The 13,127-nt window shown below is 50.4% G+C and overlaps 2 protein-coding genes across 18 annotated transcripts in view; one reads left to right on the top strand and one right to left on the bottom strand.

The window, feature by feature from the left end:
- Positions 1-4,058, top strand: part of ANGPTL2 (angiopoietin like 2) — a 34,049-nt gene extending 29,991 nt beyond the window's left edge. For both annotated transcript variants that reach the window (XM_079112944.1, XM_079112945.1), the window contains 2 exons: positions 26-296; positions 2,419-4,058. In XM_079112944.1, the coding sequence (XP_078969070.1) occupies positions 26-296; positions 2,419-2,618 (471 nt within the window). In that variant the 3' untranslated portion in view covers positions 2,619-4,058. The remainder of the gene's footprint in view (positions 1-25; positions 297-2,418) is intronic.
- RALGPS1 (Ral GEF with PH domain and SH3 binding motif 1) overlaps positions 1-13,127 on the bottom strand; it is a 265,526-nt gene that overhangs the window by 115,857 nt on the left and 136,542 nt on the right. The window lies entirely within an intron of this gene.

Below are 13,127 nucleotides of genomic sequence, written 5' to 3'. Positions count from 1 at the left end.
TCATGCTGTCTCTGGTCTTCCCCAGCAAGGGTTTGGGAACATTGACGGCGAGTACTGGCTGGGCCTGGAGAATATTTACTGGCTGACGAACCAAGGCAACTACAAACTGCTGGTGACCATGGAGGACTGGTCTGGACGCAAGGTCTTTGCAGAATATGCCAGCTTCCGCCTGGAGCCAGAGAGCGAGTATTATAAGCTACGGCTGGGGCGCTACCATGGTAATGCAGGCGACTCCTTCACCTGGCATAACGGCAAGCAGTTCACCACCCTGGACAGAGATCATGACGTCTACACAGGTAGGAAAAGGGAATCAAACCCAGGTACGGGGCGGGGAAAAGAGGTCAACCAAAGCCAGAACCCGCAACCCCAGGGCTTGGGAACAAGAAGACACCAACCCTGTTACCACCTCTTAAAAGTCCCTTCCTCTACCCACTGCCCTCAGATTCCCTCTGCAAAGTTGGGCACAGTGGCACTTATCAAAGAGGAAAGGCAAAGAGACATACACTCCCCTGTGCCAGGTTGCGCCCTCCTCACCTCTCTGAGGCAGACAAACCCTGGGTTCCAGTGCTGTCCCTACCTCCTCAGTCATGTGTCCTCAGCACATTGCACAATCTCTCTGGCCTTGATTTCCACATCTGTGAGTAGGGACAATGCCTACTTTGCAGGGAAGGGGGAAGATTAGAGAGAACACACCTGGAGTGCTTTGTCTAAGACTGGGCCCACAGTAGGGGCTTAATGCTAGAGGGCTCTCAGTCATTACTGTCTCTAGCATGTAATGTTAATGCAATGCTGACAGGAAACCAGATATGAGAGATGAAGTGATCTGCCCAAGGTCATGTGCCTCAAACCCAGGCCTTTATTCAGTTTTAGTTAAATAAGAAACAAGGGAGAACACAGGAAATTATAAGATATGCAGATAAGTGTCCTGCCGTAAGTGCTGACATCAGACTTCCCCATAGTTGATGCCTCCCAAGGCCCCAAACCCAATAGCTTGAGATGCCTCTGGGGGTTCTGTAGGTTGGTGACCCCTGTAGCTAGCACTGCCTCTGGGCTGAGGTTCAGTCTGCTTTCCTGGGCAAGCATGGCTCCTCCTGCTGGGTCTCCCATCCAGTCCTAGTCTGAAAGCAAGTCCCCCCACCTTTGAGTAGCAGCTTCTGGGGACTGTCCCAGGAATGGTCTGTGTTTTACACACATCCTAATACCTATGCACTGTGGTGGAGGAGCTTCACTCCAGGTTCCCAAGGCAGTCACCCTCTAGCAGAGAGGTCTCCTGACACTGGGGGACAGGTGAGATGTGACCTGCCTATCTTCGTACCACACTGGCACTACACTGACCCTAGTGGAGAAACAGGCCCTTGCTGTACCAAGGCTTCCAAAAGAGCAGGGCAGGAGGATGACCCTCAGCACTGGTCAGACCCTGGGACAGGGTCGGCTGTGGCGCTTCTTTGAGGAGAACTATGTGAGGGTTCCTTGCCCTTAGGGTGGGCGAGGCCAGAGCAGGAGGGGCTCCCTGATGAATGGGAAGCAGACTGTGGTAGGCCATGGGCTCTCCCTGCTCCCCAAATGTAGCACTACCACTTGGTCCTTGTAGCCTTGAGCTGAGGCCCCAGAACAGCTCTGGGAAACCTGGGGTGCCTGGGGCTGAGGCTCTCTTCCAGCTGTCTGCCTCAGGTTGCTGTGACTACCTCATCCTGTCCCCACATCTCTATTGGAACAGAGCTGCCTCTCCATCAGGTCCTCCAACCTCCAAGCCTGGCAGGGAGGAAGGAGTCCCTTCCAAGGCACAGTCCCCCCAGCGGTGATGGTGGCTCCTCTGGTTCTTTCTGCCCCATGGCACGGTGCCCCTGTGCGCCCACTCACACCTTGCCCACACTTCTTACTGTTCTGAACTACTTGTCCTTGGCAGCAAAATTCAGCATGATGTGATAATGCCAAGAGTTTTATGGAATATCCTTCATTTATGAAATGACACAAGAAGTTATTTGGGTGGAATACAGGCTGGGGAGGAAAAAAGGGGATATTTTCATCTTTAACACTTACTCTGTCATTCTATAATGATTTTAATACAATCCTTTCAACTCTTAAAAATTCCTAAGAAGCTCCCTGCCCGCCCCAGGCCACTTTCACTTTCTCCAGACTGCAGGTGTGGACCTTGGTGGGGGGATTTTCACCATCCTCTTAGAGATGAGAATGACACACTGGGAGGTAAAGCCCGTGGTCTGTGATCTTGCAGCCCATCAGTTACAAAGCCTGAGTGGCTCTAAAGCCTGCCCTTTGACCTCTGCCTCAGAAGGTCCATCTCTCCAGCAGTCTTACTCTGAAGGCCTCCCAGAAAGGATCTTGCAGGAGACCTGAGCACACCATGGACAGGGCACAAACCCGCTCCCAGGGACCTCCTCGCGCCCTTCTCTCCTGCAGGAAACTGCGCCCACTACCAGAAGGGAGGCTGGTGGTATAACGCCTGCGCCCACTCCAACCTCAATGGGGTCTGGTACCGCGGGGGCCATTACCGGAGCCGCTACCAGGACGGAGTCTACTGGGCTGAGTTCCGAGGAGGTTCCTACTCACTCAAGAAGGTGGTGATGATGATCCGGCCCAACCCCAACACCTTCCACTAAGCCGCTCCCCTCCTGATATCTCGTGGCCATCGCCAGGCAGCCCCAGCACAGTAAGCAACTCCTCACCAGCTTGTCCTGGGCTGCAAGGACTGGGAGCTGGATTCTGTTTTCTGAAGTCACTGTGTCAGATAATGGAATTGAACTGGTGCAGTGTTCTCTGTCCCTCCTCTACTCTCCTTCACACCAGACAGCCCCTCATGTTTCTAGGACAGGACTGCAGACAGCTCTTTCTTTAAATAAATTATCCCTACAATAAAACACAATTGCAAAATACCTTCATGATATACATGTGCATGAGCCTCTCTGTGCACTTAAGTGTATGCCACATGTATATGCATTACATACGATCACATGTGATATGTCTAGATATACATATGGGCTTGCTATATATACACCAAAATACACTCCAATTCTCAGATGTTAAAGTTGTCCCCAACTTTGCTCTTCAGAGGAAAAGATTTCCTTGATGCTGTGTTTCTTGAGCCTAAGGGCAAATCACAGGCTGTGTAACCCAATTCAAAGACTAATCCTCGGCCTTGGCATGCCTGGATTCTTCCAGGAATGTCTACAAGGCTCATCTCTCACACAGGAGGTCCTGGCTCCCTCTCTTAAGAACCCCCTTGGGCACCTAATCAAATTTCAAAAACCATCTCTGTTTTTATGCTCTGTTCTCAGGATCGTCACCACCCTCCACCCAGCGCCCTCTGTGTCAGTCCCCACTACCTGCGCAGTTCAAGGCACCTTTTCTCTCTACCCCTTGCCCATCTTTTTCTACCACAAGACCTTTCCTTCCAGGCAAGAGTTCTCCACCTCTGAGCAGGAAACAGTCTGAGCTCAGGTTCTGGCCGGGAAAGGGGAGGCCAGGCCCAAAGCTACGCTGGCGACCATGTAGATCGTGTATTCAGTTCTGTATTTTCCGTTCATACTTTAGCTTCCAAGTCATTTTAACCTTCACACAAATAGTAACCTACCTTGCCAGAGACACTCAGCTGAAGAGAAGTCATCACCAGTGTGCTGGGGCCCCCAGATGGCTACAGACTGGAGACCCCATACTCAGGTGGACCAGAGTCTGTACCTCATCCCCAAACTACACTTCTCTGGAGGACAGGGGCCACCAGACCCCTTGGTTGGTGTGTTGCAGCATGGCAGCTTCCTGAATCCTGCCAGGTTCAGTACTACCGGGACGATTGCCAAGCCAGGGGCAAGAGATGAGTCAGGAAGGCGAGACCCTCCCGGTGGGCACGTGGGTCAGGCATGTGAGATGTGGGGCGTTTGGTACTGTCCACGTCTGGGTGCGTGCCTATTACCTCAGCAGTTCTCACAAGTGTACCATGTAGCATGTTTTGTGTATATAAAAGGGAGGGTTTTTTAATATATTCCCAGATTATCCTTGTAATGACATAAATCTGCAATAAAAGCCATCAGTGCTACATGGATGTATCTACCTGTGTGTTACTCTTTTAGAATGCTTTCCTGGGGCCTCTCAGATTGGGCCCTTTAAGATTTGACATCTAGGGCACACGCCCAATCCATTCCTATGGCACTCTCCCTGTCTGGTTCCCACCTACCCCTCCTGAGCCCTACGCCAGCATCCCAGCCAGCGTGGCTCTCTGGAGCCCAGCTCTGTGCTTCCAGTTACATCCTGAACATCCCCAGTAGGCGTCCTAAGAGGGCCTTGCAGGCAATCTCGAGATGCGTTCCACCAGCTCAAGCCTTCTTCCACACCACGTCCTCTGGCCTCCTCTCTCCTCACCACTGCAATGGCTCCCCACCAGAAGCCTCCATCTCCTTCATCCCAAGTCATGTCCCCCACTGGCCACCAGAACTGTCTCCTAGTACAAGGGATTTGTGACTTGGGAAGGCAGGTCTAGGCATGATGGGAAACCTCAAAGCCATAAAGGAAGAGACTAAGGGATATGACTTGAAATTTTTTTTCTGTCTTCCAGAAAAGCGAAACAAAACAAGATTGAAATGCAAATATCAAATGAGAAAATATCTGCAAGTAAATAGCAAATCCATGATTAATATTTATGATATACCCCCAAATTTCAAACTAAGAAAGGTACAAACACTGTGATAGAAAACTTGGCCAAGTATGTGAACATCTTAGAAGTTGCAAATGGCCAGTAAACAAGAAAAGATGTCAACCTCAGGGAGAACTAGGGGGCTGCACTGGGTGAGGGGTTAGCTACCATGTGTTGCCTCTCAGACTGGCAAAGGTAAAAATGGCAGTCTCCATGCCAACGAGGGAGCAGAGAAATACATACTCTGTCCTGTGGACTGAAGTATAAATTGGCTATTTTTTAAAGAGTAATTTGGTGATATCAAAATTTAAAATGCATTTAGGCTCTTAGACCCAGCAGTTTTCCTTAATGATCAAGCAATACAACTGTGGAAAAATCTTTGGTGGGGCTGTAGTTAAGGGGACTTTGTGTGTGTGTGTGTGTGTGTGTGTGTGTGTGTGTGTGTGTGTGTGTGTGGTGTGATGCTAAGCATGGAACCCAGGACCTTGCACACGTTAGATAAGTGCTCTGCCACTGGACTACACCCCCAGTCCCAAGGCCGATGTTTGGGAAGTTTACTACATGCTTAGAAATGGACTCTGGTCTTTCATGTCACCTTCGCACAACTCTGTGAAGGAAGGATTATTATTCCCACCTTACTGAAGAGCAGGAGGTGAGGCTTGAAGTCAAGAATGTGCCACCAGGAGTGAATCCAGAAAGAACTGGGTGTTGGCACTGAGGACAAGTTCTCAACCCTCCTCCCACTTCCCAGTCAGTTGCTGGGTCACAGGGGAATGCTACCTTGGCCCAGGCCACAGCCATACCTCCCACCTCTGGAGCAGAGTAAGGAGAGGTAGGAAACTCCGGCAAAGGAAAACAAGGTGCACCCTTACTGCTTACTGGCCTCACGTACAAACCCCAAAGCAGAGAGATCCAGAAAGTCAAGCTAGTCAATGTGAAGCAGTCCTTTATGTAAGCTACTTGGGATCCAAATAAAAGCAGATGACACCGACTCCCACCCACCAGCAAGCCCCATCCTAGCACCCAAGAGTATTATTCAAACCGCACCCCAGCTCTATGGAAGCAGAAGAAGGAGTGAGGCCCTCAAAGATGTTCAGCCTGCTTTCACCAGAGTAAAAATGGGAGGAGGTCAGTTCACTGGGTGGCACCTAGAGAAAGAGCATGGGAAAGAGAGCTGGGCTCAGGAACCCTGAGCCTGGGGACCTTGAGCTGCTCCCTCACTGCAGACAGCCAGTTGGCATCCAGAGGTCTGCCCACGCCAGATCAGCAGTGCTCCTTTGCCTCCCAGCCAGTAACCTTGTGAGGCCTACAATCACAGACGTTCTCCATGATTGGCACCTCTGTGGACCCAGATGGAAGTCGACAAAGCCCAGACTTCCTCCTGTGCCAGCCAAACCCCCACATCCCAGTTTTGGCCAATACCTTGACCAGTAATGTTCCTCAAGCAGGTACCACTGAACAGGATACCCTCCCCCCACCTTTGCCAACATGAGCAAGATTGAAAGAGAAACCTTTAAAGGACTGGAAGCAATGGCAATGGGAGTCCTCCATGCCTAGAGCCTGGACACTTAGGAGTTCAAGGGGTCCTCCCTGACCTCCTGGATCACCTCACCTGCTTCGGTCTTGTTGAAATCTGTTAAAGAAAGCCAGGAAACTAGATTAAGAAAAAAGGGGCACATTTTAGGTACAAAAATGTAAAAAGGCACTCTCTCTGCCTCAGTTTTACCTGACACTCTCAAGACTAAGGACAAAATAATAGTTGCCAATGATCTCATATTCCAGAGCTTGCAAGGTGCAAGATCATCTCCACCTGTCTGCAGCCTGGTGATGCCCACCCAAATTCTGTGTAAGAAGTGCAGGGAAAAGACTGTGGGGTGGCGGAGAATGATGTGTCCCTATGATATGTCCTCTGTCACATGGGAAGGGGAGATGTCCTCCTCACCCCAAATCAAGTAAGAGGGATGACAAAGAACCAATGCAGAGCCGGTGAGGCCCAAGCCAGCAGAGCAGTGAGAAGTGGAAGATACCGGAAGCTCCCAGTCAGAGGGCTGCCTGGATGGCAGGGGTGGGGCCAAGGAAGCAGCGATGTCAGCTGAGCTGGAGGAGCAGCATTACCCCACAAAGAGTTATCCCATAAGGAGCAGGTGCAAGGTGCCCAGAGGGAGGCTGGGCAGCAATGAAGAGGAGGAGATGGAGCTCGTGCTGCATGTCGGGGACAGCGCAGGTAAAATCTCTGGAGGAGAGCCAAGCTGCCACAGAACATGGGCTCTTTCCTCTCGCCTCTTCTGGTCCCTGCTCCAATTCCAAGGGCCAGTGGGGGAGGCAGCGGGACTGGCCAGGATCCAGTAAAGAAGCTGACCTGGGCTCTCCCCAGCTCTAGCTGGTTGGCTTTAGGAGTCCAGACGTGTGATTGCTACACAGGACTGTTTGGAATGACAGCATTGTCAGAAGGGACTGGGCTTTGTCATGCCTGACATCAAGAAAACCAAGGGGCCCGCTGAGTTTTCAGCTTTGGCTGGGAAGAGAATTAGTCCACTGAGAGGCTTGAAAGGACACTGCAGAAAAAATAAGGTTGGTTTCTTCTTCCACCTGACTGAGTCCAGCTCATTTAATAAGCTGGTTACATAAGGACCCGAGGTATCTCCCTGAGTCCACAGGCAGGGATGCAGCTGGGCCTCCTGAGGGCCAGGACCAGAACCTGCCTGGAAAACCTTCAGAAAGGTGGCAGCACCCTTCCCAGCCCAGCTCCTCTCCCCTTCCTGTAGGACTGCTTTCTCGGTTTCTCCCTATGCACCCATCCAGACTACCCTTACTCCCTGTCCCAGCAAGCTTCCCCGAGCACACAAGTCCCGCATCTGAGTGCCAGCATCCCTATGTTCTGAGGCCAGCTTCTGGATGGAGAATCTGATTGTCCAGCTGGCTCGGAGCTGGGCTGGGTGAACGAAGGCTACTGCTGGGGCACAACGCTGTGCAAGAGGCAGGGAAGTTCCCAGGTTCCTGTGGGTAAGGGTTATGGGCTGGGTCTCCATTCAAAAAGGGTTGACTATACTACAATGGTTGTTGGCTCCCATCCTCTCTGGGGACCATGCTTTGCCAACTACATGGATTCCATTCCATTGCTCAAGGTCCTGTTCCTTGGGCCCTCCTCTCCTGACCACTGCTCTCTCCCAAAAAGCACACCTAACCCTTCCAGGCCCAGCTGGGTCACTAAACATGACCCCTGGCTACGCCCTGATGGGGCTCTTCCTATCCTTCCTGGGTACGCTAGATTTCTCAACAGAATATAAGGAGCACTGCTGGGGACTTCCTGGCTACATTTTGCTGTGGGCAACACTAATATTATCTACATTTATGGGCTGCTTTCCATGTGCCAGGAAGCATGCAAGTTTTTAAATTCTTACAGCCCTTTAAGATGGTTTTTATAATTACCCTCTCTTCAACATAGAGTCTGAGTCTCTGTGACGTAAACAACATGCCCAAGAACATGCAGCCTGAGAACCTGGGAACTTCAGCACCAAGAGTCTGGTTCCTGAGCTGCCTCCCTGGCATCCTCCACTGCACTCTAGGAGGAAGCAAAACCGCTGTTCCATTTCTACCCACATTACTCAGGAATGCATCTGAGAACCTTGGTGGTCCAGGGCTCTTGCCCACAAAGGTGGCTAGCCTGCCTTCCTGTGCAGAAGCAGCAGGGGGACAGCAGGTCCCTAGATGTCAGAGAGCCAATCTATGGCAATTTACTTCAGAGCAGAGGGCACAGAATAATAGGTGCAGTCATGGATAATATCTCATAGCTTCTTGGGCCTTCCAATAGCCAAAGCCACTGAACCTACCTTTCTTCTCTCCCTCCTGTGAGACAGAAAGCCACTTGTCCTACAACCTACAGATTCAACGACCCCAACCTTTAGTGGTCAAAGTGTTCCACTTGGGAATAGTCTGGTGTCACCTCATATACCAGTTCTTCCTGGCTTGAGCTTTGGTCTATATCATCTGGTAGCTGGGTCCTGGCTATGGCTGCTTATCTCCTGTCTGCGTACCTCAAGGTCTGGGGCTTGCTAACCTTGGTCTTTCTCAGATTCCAGAGTCAGGCTGGAACCAGTCCTCACCTGGGATTCTACCATTTGTGGACACAAGACTTGGTGCCAAGCATCCCTGAGACATTCAAGTATCTTGTCTCTCCCAACCTGGGGCATCTTGGGCCAGCTCAACCCATGAGTGGGGACCAGATGCAGATTATCTCCACTGTTTGCATAGCCTCCCAAAGCACTTCCACATGTGGCCCCTCCTGGGTGGGTGGCCATCTGGCTGGCAGTCACGATGTCTGTTCTCTCTTCCCCTTGCTGCAGTGCATCCTAAAGCTCGGGGACATCTCAAGGACAGAGTTCCTGCCTGTAGCTGTCCTGAGCCTTAGCAGATATGGGAGTGACCCAGAGCCTGGAAAGGCAGCTCCTGGGGAGGGAAGCCATGTGATGACAGAGGCCTACTCCCTCGTTATTTCAATGAAAGGAGAGGATTAGAAGAAGCTCACTGCCACTTCAAAGCTGGGAAATGCTGACCAGGCCTAGGCAAGTGTGCTGGGTCTCCTCTCCATGGGAACCCAAAGCCAGGCAGCCTTTCCTCGTGGATTAGGGCAGTGGAGGGCTATGTGGGGACCTAGGGAACAGGACCAGATATTAAGGAGGCAGAGGGCAGCTGATCAGTGTGAGAGGCCTGAATCCTGGCTGCCTAATCCAGGAGCCAAAAGAACAGACCAATAGAGAAGTACATATTTAAAAAGAGCCACCTTCACCTGTCATTTCAGCATAGGGAGAGTGAAAAAGTAGGCATGCCCATGTTGCCGGTGGAAGGACAACAGCAGCCTTTTCAGAATACATCCCAGTGGTGGCCGCCAGAAAGCTGCAACAGTCTTTGCCCTAGTGGTTCCACATCTAGCATTCCATGTCTCAAATGGAACAAGTAGAAGGTATAGACACAGGTAGAAGGATGTTCTCCACTTTGCTATCTGTAAGTGCAGAAAAGCAGAAACCACCTCAGTGATCATCAGTGGGGCATGGCTAGCCAGACCAGCACACACCCACACATACCTGCAGGTGCTGAAGAGCTCCTGAAAAGAATGAGGGGTTCTACACTGGCTGCCTCTGAGCAGGATCTGACATTTTAAGTGGGGAAAAAAGTAAGGTACAAAGCACTATGCATAAAACGTTCACTCCAACTCTGATTAGAAAATGCAGTATCTTAATCACCCTCCATGGCACAGCTGCTTGTGGCTGTGGATTGGCACGTCTGGAAGGGCCCACGCACCAGCTGCTAGCAGTGGTGCTTTTGGGCAGGAGCAGAGGAAGAATGTGATTTTCACTTTTTGCTTTATAGACTTCTTTTTAGTGTGAATGATCTTTACAGCAAGCAATGTGTTACTTTTGTAATTTTTAAAAGTTTTTAAAAGAATGTGTGAGAGACCGATGCCATTCCTGGGCACAGCTCTTCTGGGTGGCTGTAAAGAACAAAAACTCCCTCATTTCCCCCAGGCAGGCATGGGGCCCCCACGGGCCTGCACATATGGTAGTCCAGAGCCCAGCATGCACTTGGTCAACAAACCACAGCCTTTCTGTGGGGAACCTTCCAGGCCATGATTAGTCCCCCCAGCCACCTTCTTCCTTACAGAGCTGTGGGAACTCATCGCCTCTCAAACTGGGAGTCACCCTCTCCACCAATAGTATTTCCCTCCACCAAATTAACTTTTGATGGGGCCCTGGAACTTCCGGCTCCCTTAGTGGTCACACTCCCACATGGTGTGTGATGGTTGATTTTTGTCCCAAAACAGACTGGGTAACAAGGAATTGTCAATGTGGAGTAGTGATGAGGTCCTGCAATGTACTACTTATGTATTGGCAGACTGCAATGAGCACTCATTATCTTGTAGTTCTGGGGATCAGGAACTTGGGCATATTTTAGGCAGTGTCTCTGGCTCAAGGCTGCCCATGAGGCTCAGTCAGCTGCTAGCTGGGGTCTTGGTTTCATCTGAAGGTTCAATTTTAAGACAGAACCTTCTTCCAAACTCCCTCCGTGATTGTTGGCAGCCCTCCATCCCTGCCACATGGGCCTCTCCATAGGATTGTCCAGCACATGGCAGCTGAATTCCCCCAGGATGAGTGACCCAAGAGAATAAGATAGAGCAAGTACTCAACATAGAAGAGACATTCCTTTTATAATTTGATCTCTAAAATGAGTCACTTTTATCTCTTATTCATACTTTGCAGCTCTGGAATAAGTTAAAAATAGTGCTTCCTTCAGAGGAAGGAGTGTGGGGAGGATTGCATGAGATAATGCACATAAAGTGTGAAAGAGTCAACATGAGTTGTAATGATTATTAGTTAGTTTCTAATTAGAGATCTCAAGAGTTAAGGAAGCCAGAGAGGAACAGGTGTCCTGGTGAGAATACAGGTTCCTGCTACAAAATCACACTTTCTCTCACACACAATGGGTTTATGCTCTTACCTTCTTTTGGGTTGTCAGACAAAACACAAACCACAGAAAGGCTGATGATAGGTCTTCCCCAGGGCCACAGAAGGGAGAAATAGACAAGATGTTCCAGCTTTGGCCAGCAAGGCACGCAGAAAGCCGACGGGCCCCAGGGCTCATTTCCTGACCTCCATGTCTTCCTCCCACTGCTTATCTCTATGGAGACAGATGTGGACTGGAGGACACACTAGTTAAGACTGGGTGGAACCCCAGCCATGGTGATAAGTCATAGGTTAAGTTGTAGATTTTTTTCATTCATAAAATGGGGATTTTAAATGATACCCATTAGCTTTTGTAAGAACTGAGAAAGACTATGAAACCCCAGAGAAATGTGTATTTTAATGTAACAAATTCTGAGATTGCAAAAGTAAAGATGATCTTTTCCCTTATGGAAGGGAAGATTTAGAACAATATGCAATGAACCACTTTAAAAAATAATGGAAAGGTTTCTTGCATGTCATGGGAATGGGACATCTTTGAGATCGTTCTGTTGACTGAGAAATAAGTTTGAGCCTGGGGCAGAGGGAAGCTTTTCCCTGCTCACTAGACCTGAGAGAAGGTTGACTGTCTTGATTAAGGGAAGGGGAATCCTGATCAAAGTTTGTCCTCTGCCAGGAAGGGAGGATAGGAGTTTGGCTACTTGCAGCATACGGCCATCAGGGTAGAGAGGAGAAAAGGGCCTGGCCATGGCTCTGCAGTCAGACATATTAGAGTCTAGGCTTAGACTTTTCTTTGTGGCACTGCCATACCCTTACTCATCCCTCAGCCTTGCTGCTCCAGCTGAGGAAGAAACCTGGCTCTTTACTGGGTCAGCCTGAGAAGGCCAGAGGGGAGGAGCCCACCAGTGGGAGGGGTCAAGAAGTGAGGTCAGGCAGTGAGCAGAGGCATGGAGCCACAACCAAAAGAAGCTGTGGAACAAATGAGTGCTTCTGGGGGTCCTTGGAAGTATGTGGGGTGGGGAACTGAGAAAAGTCTGGATTTCCTGCATGTGGAATGGAAGTTTTTCAGTTGGAAAAAGGACTATCCTAAATGCTGGCTGACTTGGGGCCAGTCAGATGACACTACTGCTAACTCTGATGTGGGTGCTGTTGGATTTGGTCTGGGGGTGGCTGCCCCACCAGAGAGGCAACAGCACTCAGATGCATGTCTCAGTCAGCAGCAACTCTGCAGGCTGGGCCTGCTGGCTCCACCCTTCCTGTACTTGATCTCTCCCCTCTGCTTTAAGGGTGTCCGAGGCTCAATGCACATGCTGATTCTCAAAGCCCATGTACGGGGGTGTGCTGAGTGTCTCATCAGGTATAAGGGCTGTGTTCACCAAAAATTGTCTTAGGTCTTTCTAAAACTTTGCTCTAAAATGAACTGTTTGTAAGGGCCTTTCCCTGGCCCCTCACTCTTCGTGAACTGCAGTGATTCATCCCAGGCTTATCCATGATCTCCTAACTGATGTTCCCTCCTCTAGCCAGACCTCCTAGAAACCACTCTGCACTGCAGCCAACATGGTATATGCTAAACGCAAATCCAGCCCAGCTGTACCCTTACATAAACCCCTCCACAGTTCCCTGCTGCTCTTGCTCGGTGAGTCAAGTCAGAGCTGAGCTGCCCACTGCCAGCATCTAGGCCCCTTCCTTCCACTCCAGCTGCTTCTCATGATACCCTCCTCCTCCTCCTCCTCCTCATTCTTGACTCTCCAGCCAGTTTTTCTAAAAAAACATGTTTTCCCCACTTCAGGGCAAGGTGTCACCTTTGTGGGGGATGCTAAGCTCCCCACCTCTGAACCCAGCCTGTACAACCTTTAGAGCTCCACTTCCTCCCAGAAGCCCCTTCCTGGTACCCCAGACTGGGTGGGGTGCCCTTTATCTGTTCCTTTGCCATTCCCTTCAGAGAGTTCAACTCATTCCCAGCTTCTATCTTATGGCCAGTGCTTGGGGCTAGGTGGGGGCTTCTCGAGGGCAGTGGTGGCTTGTGGCTA

This window comes from Sciurus vulgaris (assembly GCF_902686455.1).
Source record: "Sciurus vulgaris genome assembly, chromosome: 15".
NCBI classification, from domain to species: Eukaryota; Metazoa; Chordata; class Mammalia; order Rodentia; family Sciuridae; genus Sciurus; species Sciurus vulgaris.
Note: the sequence above shows the minus strand (reverse complement) of the source record. Positions and strands in the feature narration are given on the sequence as shown.